Here is a 13,947-nt window from a genome sequence, read left to right as displayed (position 1 = left end):
GATCCGGTCCCACGTCCAGGCTCTCTGCTCAGTGGGGAGCCTGCTTCTCCCTCTGACCCTCCCCACCTCTTGTGCTCTCTCTCTCAAATAAGTAAGATCTTTAAAATAAAATAACATTAAAAAAAGAAGGGTTTTAAAAAGTTTCACAGCATTGTTTTCTCAAATATGTATAGATTGCATTTATGGGACATTCTGGAAAAGGCAAAACTATAGGGACAGAAATGAGGTCAGTGGTTGCCAGAGCCTGGGGGTGGGGGGAAGGAAAGCACATTGGGAGGGGGATGAAAATGTGGTCCTGCTTGCGGTGGTCGTTACATGATTGCATACCTTTGTCAAAACTCAAAACTGCTCACCCGAGAAGGGCAAATGTTATTGTATTTAACTTAAACCTCAATAAGTTTGGCTTTAAAAATGCATAGATTCCAACTTCCAGATAAGCCATCTGTACTTGATCTTTGTATTACCTTGTCATTTTGCAAGTGTATCTAATTTTGACCTTCAAATTGATTTTTAGCAGATTTTACCTAAGTTAATGGGGTAAATGTTTTCATATAGTTTCTTTTCCCCAATTATCTGATTTTGGGACTTCTAAAGTACTTTGATAAATAACAATAGCAGTGGCAGCCAACATTTATTGAGCCCTGGCCCAGAAAAAGTTTTATTTCGATATCCTGATGAAGTATACCTGATTATTACTCCCATTGCAAAGATAAGGACATTGAGGTCAGAGACATTGAAGAACTTAATGAGATCGGATCTGAACTCAGGTGTACCTTATTCCATAGTTAGTGCTCTTAACCTCAAGGCTATAGTGTCTTGATACTACATTTCAAAACTTCTGATTCCCCGGGGTAGGATTCCAAAACTGTTTTGCTTTGCTTTTAGGGGAGAAGGTTCTGGAATTGTTTCTCATTATGCCTTGAGACCCTCAGTGTTAAAATTTATATTATAATAACAGTAATACTTTCTAGGGGCGCCCGGGTGGCTCAGTCGGTTAAGCGGCTGCCTTCGGCTCGGGTCATGATCCTGGAGTCCCGGGATCAAGTCCCACATCGGGCTCCCTGCTCAGTAGGGAGTCTGCTTCTCCCTCTGACCCTCCCCTCTCTCATGCTCTCTGTCTCATTCTCTCTCTCAAATAAATAAATAAAATCTTTAAAAAAAAATAACAGTAATAGTTTCTAGATGATAAAAGCATTCAAAATTTTATTATAAAAACAATATAACACCATTCATAATCCCACCACCTTCACAGATATTTTCATTTCTGTATATTTCCTTGTACACCTCTATATGCCTAACACATCCATACAGGCAGGGGACACTCAACTTCGCTTTCTGGCAAGAGCATATTAAAAGGACTCTTCAAAATCATTTTGCCAATGGGAGCTGTCATTTGGCTTGTTTACCTTTGTCATATAAGTCTAAGGTTATAAACAGCAACAAACAAGGATGCCCAAGATCTCATAGTACTGCGATGAAAACGCCCCAAATCCTCTGTGGAATGAGGTGAAAATAAGTAAATGAAAGGCGGGGGGGAATGCTTTTCGAGAAATCCATCTTGTCCCCGAGGACACAGGGCTGCAGCATGTGGTCAGTTCCTGTACTTCTGGTCAGTTCTTAAGAGCCAAAGAAATAGTATTTGAATATGACTTTGATCTGTGTGGACCACAGCCAAAGATTGTTCGTGTGGAGACCTACTGTTCTTCCCAATTCCGTCCTGCATTACAAGATGAGTATAATCATACTGTACGGAAGCACTTGGAGATTTATAATCCTGGAGTACTTCTGAGCATCTCTTTATGTAATGAAGTCTGTGAAGGGTAACAATGTTGATCAGGACCTTCACTTCACTTCAGATGGGCATAAAGAATATTAAGAATATATATATATATATATCACAAGAGTTGATAGCTGAATTATTTGAGGGTGTCTTTTCCAGCCAAGTTATAAATGCTGCATGTTAACTTTGATTTTTTTATTTAATAAACAATTTCAGGTAAACAGTTGACATGAAGCCTTTAATTCCACTTTGGATCTGATGCCATGTACAAAACCCCCCACGCTGTGCTCGTGTTTCCTGACATCAGGCAGCCAATGCAGTCATAGTTCTGAGGGCTCCAGGTTACTTACAAAATAGGATTTTCCCAGTCTCCAGGATAAATGACAGAGTTTCACATCTGTAATTTCCCAGAATCAGTTTAGGTGGCCCGATTGCTGGGTAAAACCGACTATTTAATCAATAGTAGTCTTTCTCGGACTCAGATTTACAGTCTGAATTTAAATTCCTAATCTAATTTAAATACTATAAATAAGTAGCATTTATACAAATTTGCTTTTAAGTCCATCCACTAATTCTTTTTTTTTTTTTTTAAGATTTTACCCATTTATTTGAGAGAGAGAATGACAGACAGAGAGCACGAGAGGGAAGAGGGTCAGAGGGAGAAGCAGACCCCCCCGCTGAGCAGGGAGCCAGATGTGGGACTCGATCCCAGGACTCCAGGATCATGACCTGAGCCGAAGGCAGTCGCTTAACCAACTGAGCCACCCAGGCACCCCATCCACTAATTCTGATATGGACTAAAATCATAGTAAACTCAGGGGCGCCTGGGTGGCTCAGCTGTTAAGCGTCTGCCTTCGGCTCAGGTTGTGATCTCAGGGTCCTGGGATCGAGCCCCACATCAGGCTCCCTGCTCGGTGGGAAGCCTGCTTCTCCCTCTCCCACTCCCCCTGCTTGTGTTCCCTCTCTCGCTGTGTCTCTCTCTGTCAAATAAATAAGTAAAATCTTTAAAAAAAATAAAATAAAATCATAGTAAGCTCAGTTCATTCTGATTTTTTTTAACCTTATATGGAATTTTAGATAATAACCACCAAACTGTAACATTTCATTTCCATATGTACCCAAACTAACAGTAACAACCAAAAACCCCCAAACTGGAATAATCCTTTCTCGTTTAACTGCATTCTGTTAAATGTTTTAAACTCTGGAAGGGACCTTTGAGTCCATCGGTCAGGGCTCCCCCCATTTCACCATGGAGGGAACCCAGGCACAGGGAGGTCAATGACTTCTCTGAGGTACTTGGAAAAAGAGGCAGAGGCCCTGTCCATCATAGCTGATCTGGCCTTGAGGGAGGAGGCATTCCCCAAAGGAAGACAGAGGAGAGTCTCAAGTTCTTTACTTCTCAGGCTGACATACAGGCTCACATGTCAGGGCTCACACCCTTAACAAGCATTCATTACAGAAGGGAGAGCTGTATCTGAAAAGCAACAGAGTAGCTAAAAATGTATCAATGTGCAGGTTGAAACAGAAGATGCAGCATCATCAGGATCCTCACGCAAACCAAAACGCTCTTTAACCAAAACTACTTGTCATTTGACATTACACATGTCTTATGTAGTTTACTGTAAACCTTAAGTAAATCACGCAGGTTATGCTCTAATTTTCCTTACCAAAAATCTTTCCCTTGCAGCATTTAAAAGCATTAAGTTCTTTGAGCACACAAAAAATGAATTTGTCAGGCATTTTTTTTCTCTTCTACAAACATTAGTGTTTTGATTTTTTCCACTACTAGCAATAGTTTAAAGTTTCCATAAGTGCTTTGACATTCCAATTGCTTGTCTTCTCCAAATCAGATAAAACAGTACTGTTTTTCCCAGAAGAGAAGTCAGGGATATTTTCTCTTTACAGGTACTTATCACAGCATTTAACTTTGGATATAAAGATCTATCCTTTAAGTTGTATCTTTAATTTGGGAAATTAGATGGTTTTTTTTGCCATGGACTCTAACGTTGACCTCATCATATATACCCTATGTTAAACATTTTGAATTTTTCCCCTATACTTGTATCATGGTATAAAATCATACCAAGTGTTTTTAGAAAACTAATGACTTTGATATCAAACACCTATATAGAATCAGGCTTCTATCAGAAAGCAATGTCTTTAATTATATACATAGAAATGAGAGCAGACATAGTGACAGCAGCTTATTGCTCAAGCAGAAAGTGATTCTGCGTGCATCACATAGCGAAAGTTCTAGTAGGCAATGTTAGAATTCCAAATAGTACTGAATATTCCTAATGCTTAAAACTTTCAAACACAGAGTTGTTCAGGTTAACAGGTCCACAGGATAAATATGTTCATTGTAATTCAGCTTTTTTGTGTGTGTGTGGGTGCAACATTTTATACCTAATTTCGGTGAGCAGAGGACTCTTGGAATTAGGTACACATCTGATTGCACATATAATTAAATACCCAAGGATTTGCCAAGTGGGTGGAAAGGGTGACAAGACATTTGTCCCAAGTGCTCTCTATGGATTACACAACATTGGATGGATTTTTCCTTCAGTAGGTTCTGCTAAACAACTTTTTGTCATCGTTCTGAACCAAAACAACTTGATAAGAACAGAAGAGTCACTGTATTGGAAACAGGAGAATATATTTAGGGTGTGCTATTAAAGGTTAGTTGCCAACATTGGGTCACAAAATGCCCAGCCTCCTCTTGTCTGGGAGAGCTGAGATTTTGGGGAAGGGAGTTAGGAAAATTTTGTGTCATCTGTGAAGTTACCTGAGTGCGCAGGTACAAAAGAATTTGAGTGGCCCCTATTCAGATGAGGCCGGAGGTGTTTCTTTTATTAGTTAAGATCATAAAACTTCTAATCGGCTTAAGACCCTGTGGGTGTTTTAAAACCATTATCTCACACACACACACACACACACACACACACACAGATCCATTTTCACTATGAGGTACTGGAATCTGTGTGCTGAGGAGGAGGGGAGGAAGCTGGGCTGGAAAGGTGGCCCTCAGGGCTGAAGCCAAGGCTGCACTCCTGCTACCTGCCCCTACCCCGTGGCCCTCCAAGCTGCCTTTGTGAAACTGTCATTTCCCTCCTCCTAGTCCTCTTTCCCACTTTCAGGGTAAAAAAGAAAAAAAAAAAAATCCTTGTCAGTTTTCAGCCAAAGTCTCTGGGTTTTATTCCTAATTACCTTTTGAGAGTTAAATGTATGTGCTTTCTCAGCCTTATTTCCCCAACTATGTTCTCTCTGCACTACAGGTGGCAAGTGGTGGCTCTGCTCAGCCTGGGACCCAGGGGTTTTCACCTTATTTATTTACTGAGCAAAAGAAGTAGGGGTCATTCAACCTCTGTTATGTACACCGTGGTTCCAGTAGTTTATGCTACGACCTCCTGCCTTCAAGAAGGTCTATTTTAATAATAGATGTATATTTATTAACTAAAGGTTGTAAGTAAAGACCACTGTGTTTGACTCATTGGCACGTATGATTTTGTGGCCAAATGTCCTCTATAAAAAACCGGCTTTGATAGGTCATCATATGGTTATATGGTTTTTCTTTCTCTATGATCTTGTTTTTAAAATGCTGCTGAAATTTCCGAGTGGAAGCTGTTGCCTTCTAACCCAGTCTCAGGGCTAATCAGCTCCAATGGCGTGGGCGTGAGGTTTACCCTCTCAGGGGTCAGTGTGAGGGTCAGAGAGCTGGGTATCTTCCTCCAAAGCCAGCTCTCCTACTAGCCAGCAGGCAGATTCCAAGGGATAGATAGGATTAAGGGCTCCAAAGAGGATTCTGCAGCCCTCCCCCAAGGGAGGATAAAAAACTCTGGTCTAATTCTGGAACAAAAATAAACCCCGGCAAAGGAGAAAGTGCCTGTTTGAATAGCATATGTCCATTCCCAAAGCTTGTGCGCCTTCCAGGCTTACCCAGGGGACCCCTTTTCAACAGGCGAGTGGGTGCAGTGGATCCAAACCCGTGGGGGCGGGTTCGACGTGTCTTCTCTGGTTTCCTAAGTAGGGTCAGCACTTGTGGGGGAGGTTACCAAACCCCAAACCCAAACCTCTTCTAGGTGCTTTTCGGAACTAATGGATAAACCCTGCCAAGAAGCTCAATGGTGCGCCATGGTGAAAGCACTTTGCACAGACTTCTCTTTGCACACTGTCCTGAGTTTAGGCCCCAAAGGATTAAGGTAATAAAACCTGCTTACATCTTCTTACAGTATTGTCCAGGAAACAAAATCACCACCCACACAGAGCAAAACAAATCCCCTCCCCCGACTTCACTTCACCTCATCCCCCTTTCAAACTGCCCCACGCGGAGAGTGGGGATCGCTGGTAGGGTTGGGGGCACCAAACTGAGAATCCGTGTAAACATACCCCAGCAGCACACGTGGTCACCCATTAACTCGGGGGAATCTGGGGTCACTGTGGACGGTTTTCTATTAATAGGGGATAAAGCTGCTGCATACATTAGCGGTAATGCCCTGGCTGCCCGCGCAAAATTAACTCCTCCCGGGCCAGCAAGAGGAAACCATGTACACACACACACACACACGGTTTTAGAACCCCTTCCCTTAAACGTGCCAGATCCCACTCCCATCCCGAGTCCAGGCGATTGCCGTCGTTCCCGAGGGATGTCTCCGGGGAGGAAGGGGTAGTGACAGGAAACGTCGTGTGCCGGTCAGCTCAGCTTCGCCACGCAGACCGCCAGGGCCACAGCCGCCAGCAGCACGGCGCTGAAAACGGTGGCGGCCAGGGCCTTGCTCGGGTCGCAGGGCCCCGTGCGCTCCTGGACGGACACGGCGGCCACCGAGGAGACGCCGGCGCTGGTGCTGGCCAGGAGCTCGGCGCCCGCCGTTTGCCGGGCCTGCACCGTCCAGCGGGGCACGTTGACCTTCATCTCCATGTCGTGGATCATCTCGCTCACCTGAAGGATCTCGTGCTCCAGCTCGCGCTGGTCGTCCACGTCGAAGTCGCCCTCCGCCTCGTGCCGCAAGCTGCGGGCGCTCAGGGCGCGCGCCGCTACGCCCGCCGCGGCGCCCGCCACACCGGTGCGCACCAGCGGCCGCCGCGGCGCGTGCAGCGGGAACGCGGTGCCCAGGGCCAGTGCGCGCCGCATGTCGGCTTCCAGCAGGTCCAGGCAGCCGGAGAAGGCCACCCAGAGGCGCTCGAACTCGGCGCGCTCCTCGGCGCCCAGGCCCCGGTCGCGCAGCGCGGCCGTCAGCTGGGCGCGGGTGGCCACCGCCAGCTCCTGCGCCTTCTGGCGCGTCTTCTGCAGCTCCTCACGCAGGTTCTGCGAGTCCGCCGAGCCGCCGACGGTCAGCACCAGGTGGTGATAGCATGCGGTCGCCTTGTTGAGAGCATCCAGCAGTGCCTTGCACTCCTCCCTCGCCATGGCTGTGCGCTTCGGCGCGGCTCGGCCGCCCGCGCCCCTCTCCGGTCCACGCCCTCAGCGCGGCAGGACGCTGTCAGCCCCGACGGCGGCCCGGGGCCGGGCGGCCCGCGCGCTCCTCATGGCCCGACACTAGCTCGGTGCTGCCGCTGTTGTCGACGGAGCCTCTGGAGACCTGCGACGTGCACCTCTGCGGACCGGACGCAGAGAGGGAGCCCCGTTAGCGATCTCCCATCCCCTCGTCCATCCTCCCTCGATTCGCTCAGAGTCACACGCCGAGTCGCTGCACAGCTCTCGCCTGCAAGGTGGCTCTCTGCGAAGCCTGGGTTGTGGTCCCCATCCTTCTCAGGTGCCGTCGCCTGGGATAGCCGGTCGCCGAGGCGCGCGCTCCGCCTTAGCTACTGCTAAGGGCTGCTGGGTCGAGTTTCTTAGGATCCGCCCACCCCCGCCCGTCCTCGGAGGGCACTTCCATCCCTTAGACCGGGGATGGGCGGGGCCCCGCGCGGGGAGATCACGTGTAGGTCCCCCATCTCGCCCTGCTCCTCTCCCCATTACAGTTCTGGAATACTAGCGCTTGGCAGTTCCAACCCTCCGGTATCGTAAAGATGGGGAAACTGAGGCCCAGGTAAAAAAAAAAGGGGGGGCCTAGGTCACGCGACGTCCATGCAAGTGAGGGAATCAGAACCCAGGGACCCTAACTCCCAGACCCTGCCAGCGACGGAGTGGTGTGCCTTATAGGACTGGGCACCTCCGTCCTCCAAACCTAGCAGTAAAAGGCGATCCGCAGGGCGGGACAGCTCCCGGGTCTCCCCATCCGGATCCAGCCGGCTTTCCAGGGACCAAGCTTGGACCCCACCTCTAGTGTCAGATCAGCTTCGGCCCCGCCCCCTCCCGTTCCAGGCACGCGCAGTCGGCGACTCAGGGCTGGTCCGGCCTGAGTAGGAAGCGCTGTGCGCCGCCTGAGCCCCACCCCGGCTGGGAGGACTCAATGATTGCTCTGCGCACACGTCACTCTGGATAAGGACGGCCGCTCATTGGGCTGACCAGGTGCGGCTCCGCCCAACGGCGGAGTAAAGAGGTGGGCGGTGGAGCAGAACCGCTGTGCTGGGGTGGTGGGCACCGAGGGGAGTCCCAGGTCCGGGAGGCGTCGCCGTGGCTCCGAAAAGGACAGGGAGTGAAACTATGTAGCCTTTTAAGTAAGTGTCCTCGCTCCTGTGTCATCCCGTGCCTCCCTTCCCTCAGGACGGCTGCGCCTCGGGGCCTAGAGGCCGGGCGGGGCCCCGGAGCTGGAAGGGGGAGGGGCTCTTTCCTCTTCGCGGCTAGCGCCCCGCGGCGCCCCCAGGCAGGGCTGGCTGCCCCTGGGCGGCACCCCAAGACCCTAGCTCCTCGCTGGCTGGACCGCCCCGCCCGCGCTCTGCGGGTCCCGTCGGCAGCTGGGTTCTCTCTGCCCCTGGAGTGCGGGGTGGCGAAGAATGCGCCCTCTGACCCCCGCGACTACAGGACGGGTCAGCGGGTGCGGGGTCCTGGGAGCTCGGACTTGGGGGCAGTGGGCGGGGCAGTCTTTCAAGAGCTGAGTGACCTCCGTGGTTTGCGGACCGCCTGGCGGGGCCGCTGGAGGGGGAGGATGTGGGTGGGGGTCCGGAGCCTGGGGCCTTGTGGTCCCCGGGGGTGGTGAAGGCGCAGGGGAGGGAGGAGGGAATCCCTGCCTGCCAGCCTCTTGAGGGGCCGGGGCTCTTCGTTCTGCTGGGTAAAAATTACTCCAGGAAAACTTAGGCACCAAGAGATGTTCCGGACTCTGGGTCTGTTCAGTTCTTTTCGTTGAACATAGACTGCCCAAGGCGCGCGAGCTGGGCATGGCCCCTGCAGATGTTGGCGACTGGGGCATTAGCAGCCGGTGCGGGGCCACGGAGCAAACGACGCGTCTTCATTGAGGGTTTAGGACATTCAGGGAAGGAGGGGCTGGTGAGACTGGAGGGTCTACTGGTTTGCATGTGAGCTGCGGTTTTCCAAGTTAATGGGTTTCATGGGAAGAGGCCCTTATTTTGATTAACTCACCCTCCCACCAGCCCCAGAGAAGAGCAGGGGATCTTAGTGGGATATTAAATGCGTTTTGAGTCCACCTTCCCCAGCATGGTATTGAGGCGGTTCAGAAGATCCAGAGCGCTGGGCCCCAGGGCTCCCTCTCACTCTGCGCTCTGTCCTTTAATCTATAGATTTGGGGCCATTTGTGGCCAGGACTTGGACGCTCCTGGCCTTGGCCATTCTCCATGGTGGAGGGTCTTAGCCACCCACTGACCAGATGGGGGCCTTGACAGGGAAAGAGAAGTTTTCAAGACAAAATAGATAGAAGGAGGGAGAACCCATCACATTGGGGAGCTTTAGGGACAGCAGAGGGATACGAAGCTACAGAGATGGGTGGCAGGCCAGAATGAGAGGCCCTTAATGCCAGGAAGAGAAATTGAGAGTTCATTTAGTAGGGAGTGGAGGGGAAGTCCTGGAAGAATGTGGAACCCCCCCCCCCGCCTTTAGTCCATGGGGGATGTGTTCCAAGACCCCCAGTGGATGCTGGAAACCTCGGATAGTACCAAACCCTATACTCCGTTTTTTTTTCCTATACCTACATACCTATGATAAGTTCAATATGTAAAGTAGGCACAGTAAGAAATTAACAAAAATAACTAACAAAATAGAATAATTATTAACAATATACTGTGATGAAAGTTATGTAAACGTGGTGTCTCTCTCTCTCTCTCTCTCAAAATATCTTGTGCTGTATTCACCCTTCTTGTGATGATGTGAGGTGATTAAATGCCTCGGTGATGAGGTGAAGTGAGGGGAACGATATAGGTACTGAGTGTAATGTTAGCTGCTACTGACTTCATGACAATATGTCAGAAGGCAGATATTCTGTTTCCAAACCCCGGTTGACCACGGAAAAGTGAAACTGGAAAGCAAAACTGAGGATAAGGGGGACTCCTGCCCCGTAGTAGACCTCAGTGTTGGAAAGATTGCTTTGCCATCTTTCCTGTGGACCAGTCTGAGTGAGATCAGGAGGGCAGAGGCCTCTGAAGGAGAAGTGCAAGATGGGAGCAGGGACAGATGCTTGTGTACTAGCCTCAGTGGCAGGAAAGCAGTTGAGGCTCTGAAGTTGAGCAGATCCCTTGGGTGAGCTCTCCTCGCTCTGGCTTGCCACCAGAAATCATCCTGCCTGGCAGCTTCACTGGCAGAGCAAACAGTACTGTCTGCATAGGGCCTGGGGGTCAAGGGCTTGATTGTGTTTCCTTGTGGCTCTTGGACTGTGTTGGGCTCATGAGCGCAATTCCTGGGTCTTTGTTATTCACACATCTGCACTGTTAGTGTTTCTGTGGGTCTCTCCCTTTGTTTATGAATTGCCAGGATTAGGTTGGTGTCCGGTTACTCAATCCTCTACTAGAGGAGCAGAGGAACGTGACCATGTGAGGATAGATCTAGAAAGGATTCAGACCCAAATCCAGGGGTGGTGGTGCTCCTCCAAACTCTCCTGCTCCCTTAGTGGTCACACCCCTCTTCCAGCTCTGAGGCCTTCCCTCCCTGTGTGACTCTCCACATTCCAGCTGTCATAGCCAGCTCTGAGTTTATAGTTTGTTTCTGACTTTCTGCTGGTGCCTGCGTGGCTGCCTGGGGCCAGCCCCTCACCCTCCCCTGGATATGGGCAGTGGATTTCCAGCTTCTGTGAGAGATGACACCTCCCTGGGAGCTTGAGCTTCCTCTAACACCCCACTATCATCTTGTTCTAGTGGACGAACAGTTACAGCATGCCTACCGTGAGCCACGTGGCCAGGCACAGACTGGACACTTTGAAGAAGAGCTTTGAGAAAAATATGGATAGGATCCATAAATGGTACAGGCCAGGAGGACATAAATGACTGTAATATAGATTACATCATCCAGTTGCTTCCATTTGCTATTAAACAGATGAATTAGAAAGTTTTCCCTTTTTGCCTTTCCCTTCTTCATCGCAAATTAAACTGGTTGGAGAATAATGCTCATCCTTTGGAAAATATGCCTGGTGTGGGTCTTTGGTGAGTGCCCTCACCAAAGAGTGAGAACAGCCATAGCAGTGAGATTTCAGCTGGGGGTTTATCTCTGGGAGGCACAGACGTTCCTATGCTGGATTCTGCTGAGCCAGGCTGCACACTGTCACCAGATGGGGACACCTGACCACCCAGCCTCATGGGACGGTTGTAGACCACAAAACCACAAGTGCGCACACCACCCCATGAAATGTCCGGTACTAGTTTGAGATCTTGCCTGGCTCTCCTGTTCATAGAGTTAACCTCAGATAACTCGTGTTCAGGGGGTATTTGGTATCTCTGACTAATTTCCCTGGATTTGCTGTAAATCCTCCAACCATTTGAGCTTAGGCAGAGGTGGAATTTTTTTTAAAAGGAGTTTTAGAAGAGGATTTACTCCTCTTTCCAGTTTTATAAGGAACAGTCAGTTTACTTTTCATGATATAAAACGAATTCTTGCAAGTAAAACTTGTGAGGGTGTTAACCTGTGTTAAGTATTTACCCCCTATTTAAGAATTCCATTCTGGCATTAAGCACCTGATTGTATTGGATTCTTATATGTTTTAAGCACCGGGACAAAAAGTTTGAGAAGAGCATTGGACAGTGCTCTTCGAATCCCTACTCCTGGACAGAGGGTTCAGTCATTGGCAACCAAAAGGAATGATGTCCAAGAGAAAACAAGATGACTTGGGGCTGAAACCCAGCAAGCTCTGTCCCATTCACCAGCAGTGCTTGCTCCGAGTCTTGCGTGTTTCATGCATTTGGACTGAATGTTTTGATGTGGCATTCAGGGGCCTCCTCTCACCCTGCTGTCCCTCTCTGACCAGCACTGTTTGGATTCCTGTTATTTCCCTGGACTCATCTTCTCATCAATTAAAAAAATTTTTTTAAACTATAGGGATACAGAACAGATTAGTAGTTCCCAGGAGGTTATGGGGAGAATGAGGATGGGAAGGAAGTGGACATGGCCATTCAGGGTCAACATGATGGATTCTTGTGGTGACAGAAAAGTCCTATATCTTTACTGCATCAATGTCAATATCCTTGTGTGATACTGTGCTAGTTTTGCAAGATGTTATTATTGGGGAAACTGGGTAAAGGGGACATGAGATCTCCCTATATTATTTCTTACAACTGCATGTCCATGTATAATTGCCTCAAAATTAAAAAGTTGACCAAACAATAAAAAAAAAAAAAAAAAAAATTTTTTTACTCTTGGGTTTTCTGTGCCCACAGGAACCTGTTCCTGCTTCCTCTGCTCCCCACCCCAGCCCCCTTCCCTGCTGCTCCCTTCTCTGGTCCTTACCTGTCTCAGCACTGCTCTGGGTTGGTTTTACTCTGCGGATGCACATTCCTTGCCTACCAGCTAGGTTGTTACTTCCTGCATCAGAGCCCATCCTTGTCACCTCTGTCTTGGGTGTAGAGGGGTTGGAGCTCTGCCGGCATCTCGTCTGAGGAGCAGAAGGAGGGTCCCTTCCCAGCTTCATTCTGACCGTATGGCATCCTGGCTCTCATGGGGTTTCTGTCCAAGGTGTCTTTACTTTTGTACTCGCTCATGTAGAACCGATTGTGTCAGAAACCAGAAACAATTTTGTTTTCTTGTGACTCTGTCCCAGCAAAATCACATTATCCAGTTGTTCTGGTTAGGGCCTCATAGAAGGATTATTTGGGCTGCAGTAATAATTGAATTCAACAAGTCAAATACCTGAATTGTTGTAGAGCTGTCTCTGGGGTCCAGGAAGAGATTATATGTAGCCTTTTTCATGCTAGGCTCTTCCCCTAAGAGGCCTTGCAGGGAGCTCAGGGGCCTCCTTGAGGCAGTCCCCAGGAGGGCCTGCAGCAGAGACAGTTCTGGCTGGACCAGACCGAGGAAATTCAGTGTAGGGCCCATGTGGCTGTCATGGTGACTTTTCCTTTGGGGGAAATGAAGTATGGAATCTCTGCATCTGTGGGTTGTGATATAACCCTTAACCCAGGCATATTTATTTTACCGTGGGTATAGTGGCTAAAGAGGAGAATGTTAGAATAAATTCTGACATCTGTATAACCTCACGTTGGCCAACTGAGCCTCAGTTTCTTCATCTGCAAAATATGGGGCTAATGATATCAATAGTTATTGTGAGCATTGGTTGTAATTGGTTGCCTGTAGTTATCATGAACATGAAAGTGGGATGAGGATGAATAGAAGTTATCACAGTACCTGAACCAAAGATGCTCTCAAATAGGGGCTGTTTTTTATCATTAGCCATAACAGAATTCATAATGTACTTACTTATATGTGTTGTCCTGGCATTTTCCCAAGAAAGCATGTTGGAATATTGTTTCATAGTAAGAAAGTAATTCAGTTTTTATTCATATTTCATTTATCTGATTGTATCAAGGGTAAGTTTACTTGATGCTCTTTAATAGTTGCTAATTTTCTCTTTTAAAATTTTTTATTATTTATTTATTTGAGAGAGAGAGCCCACAGGTGTGGGGGGAAGGAGCAGGGGGAGAGGGAGAAAGAAACTCAAGCAGACTCTGCACTAAGCGTGGAGCATGATGTGGGGCTCGATCTCATGATCCTGAGATCACAACCTGAGCCGAAACCAAGAGACGGACGCTTAACTGACTGTACTACCAAGGTGCCCCATCTAATTTTCTCTTTTTTAAGAGGTCTCAGGCTCAAGCTCAGAATGTTTGGCAGTCAGTAGTATCTAGCAAGGTTTTACATA

The 13,947-nt window shown here is 48.5% G+C and overlaps 2 protein-coding genes across 5 annotated transcripts in view; one reads left to right on the top strand and one right to left on the bottom strand.

Moving 5' to 3' along the window:
• Positions 1–5,318: 5,318 nt before the first annotated feature.
• Positions 5,319–7,197, bottom strand: RGS9BP (regulator of G protein signaling 9 binding protein). Its single transcript, XM_032390566.1, has one exon. The coding sequence runs from the start codon at positions 7,182–7,184 to the stop codon at positions 6,471–6,473; it is 714 nt and encodes a 237-aa protein (XP_032246457.1). The 5' UTR covers positions 7,185–7,197; the 3' UTR covers positions 5,319–6,470.
• A 1,077-nt stretch (positions 7,198–8,274) lies between these two features.
• Positions 8,275–13,947, top strand: part of ANKRD27 (ankyrin repeat domain 27) — a 50,111-nt gene continuing 44,438 nt past the window's right edge. For all 4 annotated transcript variants that reach the window (XM_032390462.1, XM_032390461.1, XM_032390463.1 and 1 more), the window contains exon 1: positions 8,275–8,377. The gene's annotated coding sequence lies outside the window, so the exon portion shown is untranslated. The remainder of the gene's footprint in view (positions 8,378–13,947) is intronic.

Source organism: Phoca vitulina, unplaced genomic scaffold, assembly GCF_004348235.1.
Source record: "Phoca vitulina isolate PV1807 unplaced genomic scaffold, GSC_HSeal_1.0 scaffold58, whole genome shotgun sequence".
Classification (NCBI taxonomy): domain Eukaryota; kingdom Metazoa; phylum Chordata; class Mammalia; order Carnivora; family Phocidae; genus Phoca; species Phoca vitulina.
The sequence above is the reverse complement of the archived record's forward strand: the minus strand, read 5'-3'. Positions and strand labels throughout refer to the sequence as shown.

What these genes read in the sequence shown, in the direction of transcription:
- RGS9BP (XM_032390566.1), bottom strand. Translation starts at nt 7,184, where the DNA reads ATGGCGAGGGAGGAGTGCAAGGCACTGCTGGATGCTCTCAACAAGGCG.